At 39.0% G+C, this 15,882-nt stretch overlaps 1 protein-coding gene across 2 annotated transcripts in view; it reads left to right on the top strand.

The window, feature by feature from the left end:
- The first annotated feature begins 1,292 nt into the window (after positions 1 to 1,292).
- Positions 1,293 to 15,882, top strand: part of Suz12 (SUZ12 polycomb repressive complex 2 subunit) — a 48,590-nt gene continuing 34,000 nt past the window's right edge. The window contains exons 1-4 of one of the 2 annotated variants that reach the window (XM_003469625.5): positions 1,293 to 1,809; positions 4,097 to 4,143; positions 4,234 to 4,298; positions 10,120 to 10,188. In XM_003469625.5, coding sequence (XP_003469673.2) covers positions 1,542 to 1,809; positions 4,097 to 4,143; positions 4,234 to 4,298; positions 10,120 to 10,188 — 449 coding nt within the window. In that variant the 5' untranslated portion in view covers positions 1,293 to 1,541. The remainder of the gene's footprint in view (positions 1,810 to 4,096; positions 4,144 to 4,233; positions 4,299 to 10,119; positions 10,189 to 15,882) is intronic. The other variant, XM_003469626.5, reaches the window with a different exon arrangement.

The raw sequence follows: 15,882 nt of genomic DNA, 5'->3' as shown, positions 1-15,882 counted from the left end.
CTGATTTTGGTAAGAAAGGTATGCCTAATTTCAAGTGTGTTCCTGAGATGTCAGGTTTTATATTAACTAAATTATTGGTAGAAGTTGCTTTCTTAAAGGTTGTGATAAAATCTGTACTTTTTAAAAGTAAACCTAACTAGCTTGTAAATGACTTGAATAACTATTCTAGCTACTTAAGTTTTACACTTGTGTACAGAAAACTCAAAGTAGAGGTTTGAAAAATGCTACTGAAAGTCTGACGCAGCTTTATTTGGAGGTGAGATTTTAAAAAGATGTTTCATCTTAATGTCATGTAAGATTTCAGGATCTGAATTTGAAAGAATATCCCTGGATATCACTTTGTCCAACCTGAAATTGTAATCTTGCCGAGTATTATCAGGTCAACTCCAAACGAACCTGTATCAGAAGACTGAGTCGGGCCTATCAATCTTTTCTAGCAGGATGAGCAAAGCACCGGATTCCCTCTCTAGTTTCTGAGCGCAAAATGAAAGGATTCTCGGGAAGACGGTCCGGACTTCTAAGAAATCACTCAGTTTTTGTCGGGGGAGGGGTGGAAATCAAGGGTCTAGACTTTGCTCTCAACATGTTGAAAAGCCACAACCTTTCTCAGCAACAACCCAGAAGACTCAAAACCCAGAACCTACAAAAACTAGTTTTCTTCGTTTTCCTGAGACACGCCCGCTCCGGTGTCAGCCGCTCCCTGTGGCGGAGCTGGGTCGCGAATGCAGCAGCCGTCGTCGCAACCTCGTGGCTGAGCTGGGCGGGATACGGCCACGGGGGGCGTGAGGCACGTGGCGGCGCGGTGAGGGGGCTGAGGATGCGACTCCTGCCCCGGAGTCCTCTCAGTTGACAAGGGACCCCGCCGGTGGGCACACCAACTCGCAAGCGGACCCCCTCTCGGGACTTTGGACTGGATGTTCCGGGATGGATTTCAGTGCACTAAAAGGTCCCAGTTCCTCAGACGCCCTTCTCTCTTTAGTGGTCCCGTACCCCTCGGGGGCTGCGACTGACGAAGCTCAGAAGGCGAGGAACAGCTCTCTAGATCGCTTGCTGGGTCCCTCTCTCCCCACAATGCACCGGGGCCAGCAGGAAGGCCGCTCGGACCCCTAATTTTCCCGCGAATTCAGTTCAAAGAGGCGGCCGGGCCCGCGATCGGCAGCGCGCACAGGCCAACCAAGCCGCGCCTCCGCAAGAAGCGCCTCCGCGTGACTGACGGGGGAATCCGCGGGCCAACGGGCTGGGTGGCCCGGCGGCGCGCGCTCCCGCCCGCCAATCAGAGCGCCGGGCGGGGAAGTGGGCGGAGCGAGGCCAGGGTAGGGTGAGCGGCCTCCGAAGCTGAGCGGGGCTCTGAGGAGACACTTTTTTTTTTCCTCCCTCCTTCCCTCCTCTCCTCCTCCCTTTCCCTTCCCCTCTCCTCCCCTCTCTCCTCCTTCCCCCCTCGGTCCGCTGGAGCCTGCTGGGGCGAGCGGTTGGTGTTGCAGGCGCTCACTCTCCGGGGCCGCCCGGCGGGTAGCTGGCGGGGGGAGGAGGCAGGAACCGCGATGGCGCCTCAGAAGCACGGCGGTGGGGGAGGGGGCGGCTCGGGGCCCAGCGCGGGGTCCGGGGGAGGCGGCTTCGGGGGTTCGGCGGCGGTAGTGGCGGCGACGGCTTCGGGCGGCAAATCCGGCGGCGGGGGCTGTGGCGGCGGCGGCGGCGGTTACTCGGCCTCCTCCTCGTCGTCCGTGGCGGGGGCCGCGGTGTTACCGGTGAAGAAGCCGAAAATGGAGCACGTCCAGGCTGACCACGAGCTCTTCCTCCAGGCCTTTGAGAGTGAGTGTGTGGGAGGCCGGGAGGGCAGGAACCCCTGCGCCCGGCGTGGGGGACGGGACGCTCCGCGGAGCCCGCGCTCCCCCCTCCCCTCCGGGCGCCCAGTAGGTCGGGAGCGGGGAGACAGAGGGGGCGTCCCCGCGCCGGGACTCTAGCGCCCGCGACCGCCCGAGGTCCGGGCCCGGGGGGCGCGAGGGGTCCGGGGGGACCGGCGCTCCGCGGAGCCCCGCCGGGAGGAGAGGGTCGGCGCCGGGCCCGCGGTGGCGGCGGACGGCTTCCAGACGGGCTGCAGTTGATCCCAAGGCGAGTTCTTGTTTCCTTCAGTGTCGTTCGTACTCCAGAAGTGCCTGGGTTTGGGTTGCGGGTTTCGAGGGGCAAAATTGAGGCTGGGAAGGAAAGATCGCAGCTAAGCCGATGAGATTGTCATTAGCCCGAAATGTGCCTCCGGGCTAACTTGGGCTGCGCAGGAACGGGCCGGTCGGATGCTTTAAACCTTTCAAATCTGTCCGCCCATTTTATGGATACGGAAACTGAGAGGTGGTGGTCAGAAGCACCTTCTCTGGAGACGACCTCCGAGTTCTTCCTCCGTTCCGGAGCGTTTTCTGATACTGATTTCTGCTTCTAAGGTGTTTGGGGGGCGAAACCGTGACTTCTTGGGAAAGGGGAGTAAGGTGTCTGGCAACAAACAAAAGAATTTATAAACAACATCGTGACTATAAATAATCTTAACTGACCCTTAATGAATTTTGTATCCTGATTGTTCTCCTGTTTGCTTTGTGTGACTGTTAGAATTTCGGTAACCTTACAGCGGTATCTTACAGAAACTTGAATAAACTGCCCTAACACCGAATGTCTTTATTTACAATATTACCGTGGCATATGCTAAAGGCATGGTATCAGCTGTGCCTGGAAAGACGTATTACATTGTTTAACACCCTTCCTTCATTCTCTCTCATTAGTACTTCATGAAATTCTAATCGGAATATAATACAAGAAATTTCAGTTTTTATGGAAACGAATATGAACCTGCTTCCCAAAGATTTACATTATTCTTTTGCTTAATATACAGTACTTTCAAAAATCTAGAAAAGCTTTCATTGGAAGTATAACCGAGAACTGACGGACAGTTTAACAATAACATTATTTGATTGTACCTCTTCTGAAATACCTAATCTTTTCGCTTAACGTGAAATTTGAAGAGTTTAAGTGAAATTTCTAAATGTTATGAGAAAATAAACCTTCCAATAAAGTTTTAATTATTTGCTTTCTGAGGCATCCACCTGGAAGAAGGCAACTGTCATTAAGAGCTAATGTGGAACATGAAACAACTTGATTCTTCTCTAATACTGATACTAATACTTTTGAAAGTTTAAATGCTTTAATGTAATTATTGAGCTTTTTTTTTTTTTTTTTTTTTTTTTGGTCTTTTTCTTTTTTATGAGTACCAGGGGTCGAACTCACAACCATACACTTGGCACAGCAGGCGCTTATGCCGCTGAGCTAAGTCCCCAACCCCCCTAATGTAATTATTAATGTGGCTGTTCATTTAGTTTATCTTGATACTGTTTTATGTGATGTGAATGAATAGGTTATTAATGTAACTGGTATGATAGGTATGTAATTTTTAATTTAAGTTGTGCTTTGGGACTCCGTTCTGCAAATGTGTATACTGAACACAGTGTTTACATGTTGAGGTAATATTTGCATTGAGCAAAATATATAATAATTTAAGCTACAGTTAGAAATATTCATTGAGAATTTTAACTACATTGTACATAGCAGACACCTTCAATATTGACTGACTTTTCTGTCTATAGTAGGACATAAGGGAAATGGTTTTTATTGCATTTTGGTTGCTAACTATACAAATTTTTTTAAATGGCCACTTAAAAAGTGAAATTTTCACTTTGACATCAATAAATATAGTTCTTTGGTTAAATAGTCTTCATTTCAGCTACTTTTTTAGACTAAGGTGGCTTAAACTTGCTTAAAGGAATATAATGACAGCTCTTTAGTACAGCTACATAGTAACAGTGGGTACTTCAGAAGGATTTACAAAGATTGTAGAGAGCCTTAAAGTCAAAATTAATGTAGATGAATTTTATGAATATATGCCATCAATTGAGTGTCCCTTGATCTTATGCATGCTAGTCTTTATGTAAATATTTAGTACATGATTTCCTTAACAGGTAATCAATTTTTATTGGTTATGACATGGGCTAGACTGATAGTTTTTTGACGAGTAATAAGTAAATTTAGATAATACTTGGATTTTTTTCCTGTTACCTAGAACCAACACAGATCTATAGATTTCTTCGAACCCGAAATCTCATAGCAGTAAGTAGTCAATGAAATTCATCAATATTACTTAATTCTTACAGCTTCATTTGTATTTAATGTTAACATTTTCATAACTTCTTTTTACAGCCAATATTTTTGCACAGAACTCTTACTTACATGTCTCATCGAAACTCCAGAACAAACATCAAAAGGTACATTTTATGAATCTTATTAAGCTGATCAAACCATCTGAAAGTTTTCTGTTAAGGTACTGTTTCTAATTAAAGGTTAATTATGAGGCCTGAAGTGAAGTAGGGACTAACTGAATTAATTGGAAAACCTTTTGGGGGGGGGGTGTCTCTTTTCTTTTTACGGCAGTAGGGATTGAACCTGTGGCCTCACACATACTAGGCAACCTCTCTAATACTAAGCTATATCCCCAGGCTATAAATTAATTTTTAAAATTTTATTTATTTTATGGTACAGGGAAATGAAGCTAGGACCTTTGGACTGAGCTATTTTCCTACCCCTATTCTTTTTTGAGACCAGTTCTTGCCAAATTGCCCAAGTTGGGGCTCAAACTTTGAATCCTCCTGCCTCAGCCTCCTGAGTGCTGGGATTATAGGATTACACCCATCTCCAAGTGATTCTTAATGGTAAAAGTATTTGTTACATAATAATAATATTCTTTATAATAAAGGATTTGCTTCTATAATGATGTGTTCAGAAAGTCTCATTTCGTATTTGTGGTAGTATTCTTAACCGAAGAAGAAATTCTTCTCAAGTAAATAGTATAAATGTTTTTAAACAGGCTGCCTTAATCATCTGGTCTTAAAGTGGAGTCTGGAGATGTGGTACAGAACTTATTTTTGCTGTATAATATTTATTCATGGTGGGGTTTTTTGGAGGGGGCAGTATCAGTAATGGAACTCAGGACCCTGCACCTACCAGGCAGGAGCTGTGCCCCTGAGCTGTATCTCGGGCATGTGTAATGTTTAATACTTAATCAAATGTAATAATAGTATGCATGTTTCTTGTCCAATTGCAAGAATATATTTATTGAGTATATCAAGTAAGTAAGTTTAAAATCATAAGTGAGACTTTCTATATTATGCATTTGGTGTTCTGGTCTTAAAACCATTAAGCTATTGCAGTATACAGTACTTTTGACACTAAACTCCTTGGGAGACTCCTATTTAATGAAAGGGCTTCCCATTTCTACAGCAAGACATAGTTTTATAGATACATCAGGGTGTATTTTGAAGGACTGAAACTCTTTTATCTACTAGTACATTATGTGATCTGTGCCAAGGTTCGGCAGAATTTTTATGTAAAGGACCAGCTAGTAAATATATTTCAGATTTTGTGGCTAGGAAGTAAAACAAGAATAATATATAGGTACTTAATATAAACAGGAAGAATATCCACAAATTTTTATTGATAAAATTTAATACACAACAATACAAAGTAAAGCATTTTGTAATACAAACTTACACTGAGAAATGTAGAATTCTTTTATTGTGGAGTGGGGAAGAGGTCACATTTTGTTTAAATGGAGTTTGAGTTAGTGTTCTGTATCACCTGAGCAACTGATAATTGATAACCCAGGCCCTTTGCTTCTGCATGCCAGGCAAGTACTGAGTTATGACCACTGCCTCCACCGACCTTTTCTTCTAATGTTTTATTTTGAGACAAGAGTATTGCTGAGTTGCTCAGGCTGCCCTAAAAGTTGGAATCCTCCTGCTTTTGCCTCTAAAATAGCTGAGATTACAGATATATTGCATTTGTCCTAACTAAAATATTTTTAATATGGGTAGTTCTTTGAATTGTTATCTAGGATCCTGCCTGATTTTAATTTTAAAAATGATTAAGTTTTAAAAAAAAAAGTAAGTTTAGAGTGGGGTATGGTGGCACATGCCTGTAGTCTTAGTACTCTGGGAGAATAAGGCAGGAGGATCACAAGTTTGGGCTCAGCCTGGGCAACTTAATGAGACCCTGTCTCCAAATAAATTAAAAAGGCTAGGGATATAGCTCAGTGTGAAGGCCCCAGGTTTGGCCCAGTACCATACGTGTATGAGAAAGTTTAATCCATAGTGGATTAAAATACACATTTAAATACTAAATTCAAGTTTTTCCTAACAGGTTATTTAGTATGCTTTGTCTTGTGGGATATATTGTCTGTCACCCAGTAGAGATAGTAGAAGAAGCTCAGTAGTAAAAAAAATGAAATTTCTCAATTATTGTTCTTTAGGTTTTAAAATACTGTTTTTGGAGCCAGATGCAGTGAACACCTGTAATCAGCACTCTGGTAGGCTCAGGCAAGAGGGTCATGAGTTCATGCTAGCCTGAATTGCTTAAGGGAAATCTTCAAGAAAATTTGCTAGCAAAGAAACATTTATATTCTACAAAATACATATGAATTGTTTAATACTCTTACTAAATACTGGACTTTATATGCACTTTAGGTTTTTTGTTTTTTTTTTAGACAGGGTCTCACTATGCTGTTCAGGCTGGCCATGAACTGACTTATAAAGCCAGGCTGGTCTCAGACTTGCAGCAATCCTCCTACCTCAGCTTCCTGAGTGCTGGGATTACAGGTGTATGCCACCATTCCTGGCTTTAGGAATTTTTAATAAAATGTAGCACAGCTGATACTTTAAGATGAATGCCATTGTCATCTCAGTAGTTGGTGACGGAGCTGAGAGTATAGCTCAAGTAAGTGGTAGAACCTTTGCCTAACATATATGAGGTCTTTCATTCCATGCCCAGCACTGCAAAAAATAAACAAAAAGTATTGGTGACTTAAATAACGGTTATGATCTTAAATTGTTTTTGGAACTTCTTTTCTTACTATAACATAATCCTTTTTGGTGGGTGCTAGGGATTGAACATAAGATTTAGGTCATGCTCAGACAAGTGCTATAACACTGAGCTCTACCCTCAATCTAATGTCCTATATTGGAATTAGTATGTTACTCCTTTTGAAGTCATATTCTTAGTTGTAATACTAATTTTGATATGTTCATTGAATTCATCTTGTATTTTAGAGTTCATAGAAGTACCAAAATTCTTTAGAGTACTACTACTGTCAAAATGTAGGTGATAGCTGGGTAAAGTGGTACATGCCTGTAATCCTAGTGCTTAAGAGGGCAAGGCAACCAAGTTCAAGACCGGCTGGGACTTCATAGTGAAACTATATCAAAAAGGGGGGGAAAAGTAGGTGATAAAGAAGAATAACTTTTATCAAATTCATTTTATTAAATTTTATATAAGCTGCTTCTGACATTTCCCAAGAAATTTCTTCAAGTTTTAAGCATTCTTTTTGATGACTTTGTAATTATTTGTTTTTTCTTGTTGCTGAGACAAAACATATGACACCCAAAGTTAAAGGAGAAAAGATTTATTTAGCTCATAGTTTGTAGAAGTTTCAGTTTATAGACTGGTGTCAAGGCACGTAGCATACGGCAGATGGACAGCAGTTCATGGCATTGAAAACAAATACAACAAGCAACAGTTGAGAATAGGGACAAGCCTTTTTCTGTCCCTCACACTGTATGCAGGCTGTGCGATTTAGGGCTGAATACGCTCACATTTCTAATCCCAGCATTGAACTATGAATCAGTCACAAGCTAGATTCTGCCACCTCTCAAAAGCCCACCTCCCATGACTGCATAAGCTTTAGAGGGACAATCTAGACACATATCATACTAATTTCCTTTGTTACAGTTAGAGCTCCAGTAGCGTTGCCTTTTTAAAAAATATCTTTTTTTTTTTCTTTTTTTTTTTATCGGTACCGGGGATCAAACTCACGACCACGTGCTTGTAAGGCAGGCACTTATGCCGCTGAACTAAATCCCCAGCCCCAGCATTGCCTTTTTAAAGAACAAAATATTTGGTGTTGAGAGAGGAGGTGCTTTTGTATAATAGTTTTTTTTGTTGTTGTTGTTTCCTAAAGAAAGCTGTCATCTTCATGATCTTTGCTATTTAAAATGGTTTTTACTCTTCAGTTCTCCACATTTATATAAAAGTTCATAATGTTGAAATTGATGAACCTTGGGAATTACAGTCTGGCTTCTTACAGAAAGAATTTCTTCTTAATCAGGTAAAGATAAACATGTTAGTCTTAAAACTTTCCAGTAATTTTAAAATCCTCCCCAGTGGTAATTTTCAGTATTTATACTGAACAATTCTTGGTAACTAGTTTAATTAATGACTCTTCATTTTTCTTTTGTCTTTTCTTATCTGTGGTATTTGGAATGTATTGCCATCCTTTTTAAAGCCCTTATTACTGCACTCTATTAGGTGAAATTTTAAAGTTTTCAGTTACTCTAAAGGTAAAGAGAGGGTTTTTAAAAAGCTTTTTTGTTGAGGAGACTATTTTCAATTGAAGTATAAACTATCAGTATTCTTCCTATCAGTACTTTAGGAGGTTGTGACAAGAGGATCCCAAATTGGAGCCCAGTTTGGGCAACTTAGCAAGACCTTGTCTCAAAAAATAAGACTGAGGTTGTAGTTCAGTGCAAGGATCCTGGGTTTAGTCCTCAGTACTTCCTTCCAAAAGGAATGGGCATTATGATAATTTTTATTATCAGCATCCAAGCATGATAAAATAATATATTAAAATTTTCAAGTTCAAAATTTGAAAAGAACATAAGTATAAAGCAATATATTCTTTTCCAATTTACTTTTCATTAACAAATTATATGTGGGTCTAGATTTTTAGTTTCTGTCCCTCAGACACATGACTACCTTGAGAAGAGGATGAAGTTTGTTTTACAGTTCATTCAGTGTTTAATTGCTTTGGGAGATTTTACTTAAGTTTCTAAGCTGTGGGAAAATTCCTTGCTGTTAAATATGTCAAGTTAAAAGCTATTGTGTAATTTTGGTATGATTTTTTAAATTTTTGTTTTTTGAAAGTTTTTTGGGATACAAGATCTTGCTACGTCGTGAGTTCAGGCTGGCCTTGAACTCATGATGTAGCCCAGGCTGTCCTGGAGTAAGTGTTCCTTCTGCCTCAGCCTCTTGTGTGCTGGGATTAAAGGTGTGCACACCATGTCTAGCTTGATTTGTTAACTTCAAAATTTTTCATGATTTTTTTTCCCAACTATCTCTGTTATGATATGCCTTTTAATCTTAGGCTTTTGCCAGTAATGTTTGAGGCCATCTCATAAATTTCAGATGTATTTTACAGACTATCCAATTTAATGTGATGGTGCTGGTATGTATTTGTTGGGTTACTTAATAGAAATATGATTGTTTCATAATATACATGGTGTTTGTTTAGCTCAGTTAAATACTTACTTGAATTCCTACCAAAAATGAGACATTATACCAAACATTACATGCTTGAAAAACGATTACTATCCTTCTGGACTGTAAACTAGTAATATAAATAAAATAGTCACACAGATTTTCACATGTAGGAAATATATCAAAATAAATGTAAATGAACCAGGTGTGATAGCCCACGCCTGTAATCCCAGGGCTGAGGCAGGAGGATGGCAAATACAAGCCCTGCCTTGGCAATTTAGCAGCTTATCCAGACCCTGTCTCAAAATTTAGAAAAGCGTGGGAATATAGCTAAGTGTTAAGGTTGTGGATTCAATTCCTAATACTGCAAAAGTACATGCATGCATACATGCATACTAAATGCCATGGGTTGAGAGAAATTACTGATTTGGGGACAGTTACAGAAGATTTTTTTGAAAAAGTTAGCATTCAAAACGAGGATTGAAGCCAGGGATTCAGTTCAGTGGCATGGGCGCCTGCCTGACAAGTGCAAGGTTGTAAGTTTGATCCCAGTACCAAAAAACAAAAACAAGGATTGAAGGCATATCTGCTGTATTTTAACATATACTGTCTCAATAGATTTATTAGTATTAGTCATTTGTCATTTATCTTGCTGAAAATAAATTTTTTGAAAATAATTTTAAAAATCAGATTTCCATCTTGCCTATTTTAGTTGCAATAAAGTGTAATTTGTTTCTTTTTCCCAGTTGAGAAGTGATTATTTTGTTTATCTGTTTCTTCCAGGAAAACATTTAAAGTTGATGATATGTTATCAAAAGTAGAGAAAATGAAAGGCGAGCAAGAATCTCATAGGTAAGATAACTTAATCAGTTTACATTAAGTGATACATTGAGGAAAGACAAAACCTATATTGATCATTTCCCTAGTGATCACCTTAATATTGTCAGTAGTTAGAAGAAAATTAGGTATCAGTTGATCCAAATTTATACACAAGTTAGAAATTAGCTTCTCTATCATTCAAAAGAATCATTAGGTTTAAAGCTGTGTGAAAACCTTCAGTGTTTGGGAACTCACTGCTTTTGTAAGGCAATTGTGTTCATCATTGTTTGTTACCAAAGTGCATAGAGGCTCACATTTTATCGTTTTTAGTTTTTTGAGACAGGGTCTTGCTGTGTAATTCAGGTTTGCCTTGAACTCACTGTGTAGCCTAGGCTGGCCTCAAATGTCTGGTGATCCTCCATGGCTCAGCCTCAGTCCTGAGATTATGGTTGTTTGCCTTCATGCTTGGTTGAGACTGTGTACTTCACTATGTGCTTGATGCTTCAAAATATCACAACTCTTTTAAGTACATCCTTCTCAAATATGAGAGGGATCTTTTTTTCTGTCTTCCTTTCTCAATATCAAAATATTCATATTTATATATTCAAAATATACTAGTTTTATATTTGACATATGTTTGTCATGCGGTAGTTTCAGAAACTTTACCTATTAGAATCTACTTAATGTAAGATTTTTTTTTTAACTGTGCAACTAGAACAATCCCTAAATATTCTGAGTTAATGTCTTACTTTGGACAGTATGCTTCTATTTTATTCTTTGACATGTAAACTAAAGAAAATTCAGCATTCTAAAGAGAATCAGGAGCATGGATGGTTTGTTTTTGTTTTTTTGAGGCAAAGTCTCACTGTTACTTAGGCTGAACTTAAACTCACTCCGTAGCCCAAGATGGCTTTGAACTTGTGGTGGTCTGCTTGTGTCAGGGCCTCTGAGTGCTTGGATTAGGTGGGTGCCACCATGCTCAGCAGTTGGGTGGTGTTCATTTATTCACTGACTACTTTTAGAATGAAGAACTAGAAATTGTGGGTTTTTTTCTTAGTGTCGGGAATTGAATATATACATGTGAGGCCAGTGTTCTATCACTCAGCTGTATACATCTGCAGTTATGCTGGGGATTATAGCTCAGTGACACAAGGGCCTGCCTAACAAGCACAAGATTTTGAGTTCAATTCTCAGTATAAATAAAACAAAAAGACACACAAAAGATGCTGAGTATGGTGGCATGTACCCACATAATCCTAGCACTCTGGAAAATGAGGCAGGAGGTGATTTAATAATTTAGTAAAATTTAATCCCTAGTACTGCCAAGAGTAAAACGTGTTGGAGAAGTTGTCATAAAAGTATTTCTTTTTCTCTCTCTTTTTTGGTTTTTTGAGTCAAGGTCTTGCTGTGTAGTTCAACTAGGGTTGAACTCAGTATGTAGTCCAGGTTGCCTCAAACTAAATTCTAGCAGTCCTCCTGCCTCAGTCTCCCAAGTGCAGATATTAGAGGTGTACATCACTATGCTTAGTGTTTTTTCTTTTGAAGTATTTAATGAAACCTTAGCAGTTCTTTATTTTTCTCATTATTTCAGTGACTAATAAAAGACTTCAACAGATGAGTTATTATTTATTTTGCAGTGTTAGGAATTGAACCCAGGGCTTTGTGTATGCTAGGCAGATGCTCTACCAATGAGCTACTCTCCTGCCCCTTTTTATTTTGAGACAGAATCTTGCCAGCTTGTACAAGGTGGCTTTGAATTTGCAGTCTTTCTGCCTCAGTCTAAGTGGCTGCTGGAATTCCAGGCAAACACTATTGTCCCTGGATTTTAAATTTGGCTTACGAATTTGGTGATTTTGTTTCTTAAATTATAAAACCACATTTTAATATCATACAATCTTTAGAATTGGAGTATAATTATATTTCCATATCTAGGTAAATCCTAACTTGTAAATAAGTACCTCTGATAGATAACTCAAGAAGCTAAAATCTGAACTCTTTATTTAATGTACCCTATAAGATAGGATTGAGAATATTCCTAGTGCGTGTAAACTTTTAAAGTTTTGCTTGAATTTTTGTTTCAGATACCTTTCTGATAAAGTAACATTGACCAAACTTTGGGATTATCAGGACTTCCCCACTCCACCCCCTGCAGGGTCACTTTTACTTGTATTACTCAGAGCCTCATTGTGCTTCCTGCTTCTTTTCTCTACCTTAAGTTTGCATCCTGGGCTTCTGATTTCAAATGGCAAGGAAAAATGAGGCAATAAGAAGTAACCTGGATGCTTTTTTTTTTTTTTTTTTTTTTTTTTTTTTTGGTCTTTTTGTCTTTTTGTCTTTTTCTTTTTTATTGATACCAGGGATCGAACTCACGACTGCCTGCTTGCAAGACAGGCCCTTATGCCGCTGAGCTAAATCCCCAGCCCCTTGTAACCTGGATGCTTTCTTTTATGTTCCCTATCAAGATTTTAGTTTACTGCTTTTATCTCACTGTATGTGACATTGTGACATTGTTTGATGAATATGATGTCCTTAAGAATGCATGTTGTTTAAAAAATGCATGTTATGAGGGAGATATACTGGTCAGTTCTTTCTTAACGTTTGTTCTTTGGATGATCTTGTCCTGTTTGACCCAGTGAGTTCAACAGCAATTTTTTAGTCTTTGGTATCTATCTGAGTCCAGTGAGTTGGGCATTTAAATCCCCATCCCTCCAAGATTATGACTGTCTCAGTGTTACTCCCAGAGATATTAAGATGAATTGGGAAGGTACTCTGGTTTCATTTTAACCCCCAGACTCTTTAGTGTTATGTTGCTTCAGTGTATTTAAGTTAAACAATCTTACTCTACTAATCACAGAGGATTGTATGAAATAACCATAGACACAGTGTGTTACGCCAGCACTATAATAGTTTGTTTATAAAATCTATTGTCAAACTTTCATAAAACAAAGGAAGTCTTTGTTGTTCCATAACATTAATTAGCATAAGTTAAAATCTTTAAATCATATAAAGTACCTTATTCTGTCTACATTCTTTATATCATTTTAATCATAGAGAATTCACTCAGTTTAATTGGATCCTGGATCTGTTCAGCAACTGTACTATAGGTGTCTTCCATTGGAATTCATGTTCTTTCATCACTTCTAAAATTGTAATGTCGCCATTTCAAAGCCTCATCCCACAAAGTTCAAAGGGAGTTTCAAAACACAATAATACATTACCATAGTACTATAGTCCCAAAATACGGTCACATTCCTTTATTCATGAGGACATGTATAGTAACTTTAAAACCCTAGCACTGTCTGTGCAAAAGAAGTTGGTATTAAAAAGTTGTTTTTGTTTTTGTTTTTCTTAAGTTTTTGTTTCTATTTATTTATTTATTTTGTCTTTTTGAGACATGGTCTTTGAAGGCTGACCTTGAACTCACTTTATAGCTCAGGCTGACCTCGAACTCCCAGTGATCCTCCTGCCTCAGTCTCCTGAGTTACTAGGACTATAGGCATGCACCACCATGCCTAGCCTCTTTTGATTTTTTGAGACAGGGTCTCACTGTATATTCCAGGTTGGTCTAGGACTTTTGCCCAAATAGTTGTGGTTACAGGTATATGCCATCATGTCGGGCTACAGGATTTTTCATACTTTAGGTCTATAGTTGTCTTATAAATCAGTTGCAGAAGCTGAACCAAAAAAGCAAAACAATTGGCATTGTAAAAGTTATCCCCAACTTGCTATTCACCCAGGCTGTCCTCTTAATTTAAAATCCTCCTGCTTTAACCTCCTAGCCTAGGTTGTAGACATGCATGACTTTGCCCAGCTTTAAAGCCTAAACTTTTGAGTTAATAATCTTCCTTTTTTAATACCACCTTAATTATTATTTGATTCCAAAAACAAGGAAAAATCTATGATGGTAGAGGTCAGAATGACAATTACTTTGTAGAAGGCTTTAAGTGAAGAACAGCCATGAAAATTTTATAGTAGCTCCCTACTATATATATGTATGTCACTATAAAATTTGACAGCTGATGAGACTGCTTAAATATTATCTTTTGTAAGCATCATTTTGTACCTTAGTAAGGCCTGGATCTGTTTTTTAGGAGAGATTTTCATGTCCTTAGTGTGCCTTGTATCAGGCACTGTATTTAATCCCTAGGGCACACACAATTAAGTGTTAGCAAAACGTTTGCCTTTATGAAGTTGAGCGTTTAAGAGGGAAAGATAAATTCATATAAAATGAATGATAGGGAAGGAAAGTATATGAGAACCATGAATATATGAAACAGAAGAAGCAACTCCAGAGATACTGGATATTGGAATAGTTGTAGTCAGCGAAGTTTTCTCTGGAGAAGTGAGTTGAAATAAGGAAATGAACAGATAAATGATTCCTGAATAAGGAGCGTTGTACATAATGTTTGAAGCTAAGTAGCTAAGATCTGGGAGAGTAGTGAGAGGACCCTGCAATAGATAATAAATTTAGTTAGTTTTTTTTTGTTTTTGTTTTTTAAGACAGGGTCTCGCTGTGCAGTTCAGGCTGGCCTTGAGCTCACTTTGTAGCCCAGGCTGGTCTCCAACTCTCAACAATCCTCCTGCCTCAGCCTCCCGAGTGCTGGGATTACAGGCATGAGCCACCACACCTGGCTTTTTTTTATTTTTTGCAATACTGTGGATTTAATCTAGGGCCTTTGCACAGCTATATTTAATGGCCCTTTTTAAAACATTTTTCTTTATTTTGAAACAGAGGCTAACTAAGTTGCCCAAGCTAGATTTGAATTTGTGGTTCTCCTCTTTCAGCCTCCCAGAATACTGGGATTGCAGACATGTACCATCATATTTCAGTTTATTAAATTATTTTAAATGGGACTATTGTGTTAATGGTTTTCCCTTGCTATTCTGTTTTTTAGGTTTAGCTATATTTTTTAATCTTTAGGCTACTTCATTTGGTTGTATGTCATCATTTCCCCAACTTAATATATCAAAGGACTAAATGTAAATTCAGTAGCTACCATTGGATAGTATTGATGCTGAGTAGCTTATTAACTTGTACTATTTTGAGGTAATGCTGCCAGGACCCTAAAAATATTTATACCTGCCACTATCAGAATTAACATGTATAAATTATAAATACTAACCTTGTTTTGTTTTCAGCATAAAAAATTTGGTACCTTAGTGGGAGTTAGCTATTCAAATGTAAGGTTTCAGGCCCGGGATTCAGCTCAGTGGCATAAGCGCCTGCCTGGCAAACACAAGATTGCCAGTTTGATCCCCGGTACCAGCAAAACAAACTTGAGGTTCCTACCTGAATCTTCTTTCAAAACACGTTAGTCCCTTGTGATCTTACCTCATTCCATAGACTGCTTGAGAAATGTCAGATGGTTGTACTTGCAATTAGCTTTCCCAAAGTTTCACATTTTTTCCATTTTCTTATTGCCATGTTGTTCGCTTTCTTAGAATATATGGATGGAAACTCATGTAGAAGAACCAAATCCTCATCTGATATTTTAGCCTCGCTATCTAAACGAGATCTAGCCTCTCATATTTCTTTTCCTTGCTTTCTTTTCATCTGATCCATCTTAAACAATTATGTTGTAGACATGGTGGCCTTAAGATGGAAGGGAAAGAAAGCTTTTGCCAGTTTTCCTTGGTAGATACCACATATGGAAAGGATCATCTTTATACTTTTCTAGGTATATATTAGACTGTTTCCTTTGAGATAGGGGGTGGAGGTGTGTTGTG

Source organism: Cavia porcellus, unplaced genomic scaffold (genome assembly GCF_034190915.1).
Source record: "Cavia porcellus strain 051 isolate PalLab524CR breed Dunkin Hartley unplaced genomic scaffold, mCavPor4.1 scaffold_6, whole genome shotgun sequence".
NCBI classification, from domain to species: Eukaryota; Metazoa; Chordata; class Mammalia; order Rodentia; family Caviidae; genus Cavia; species Cavia porcellus.
This window is presented reverse-complemented; position numbering and strand designations above follow the sequence as displayed.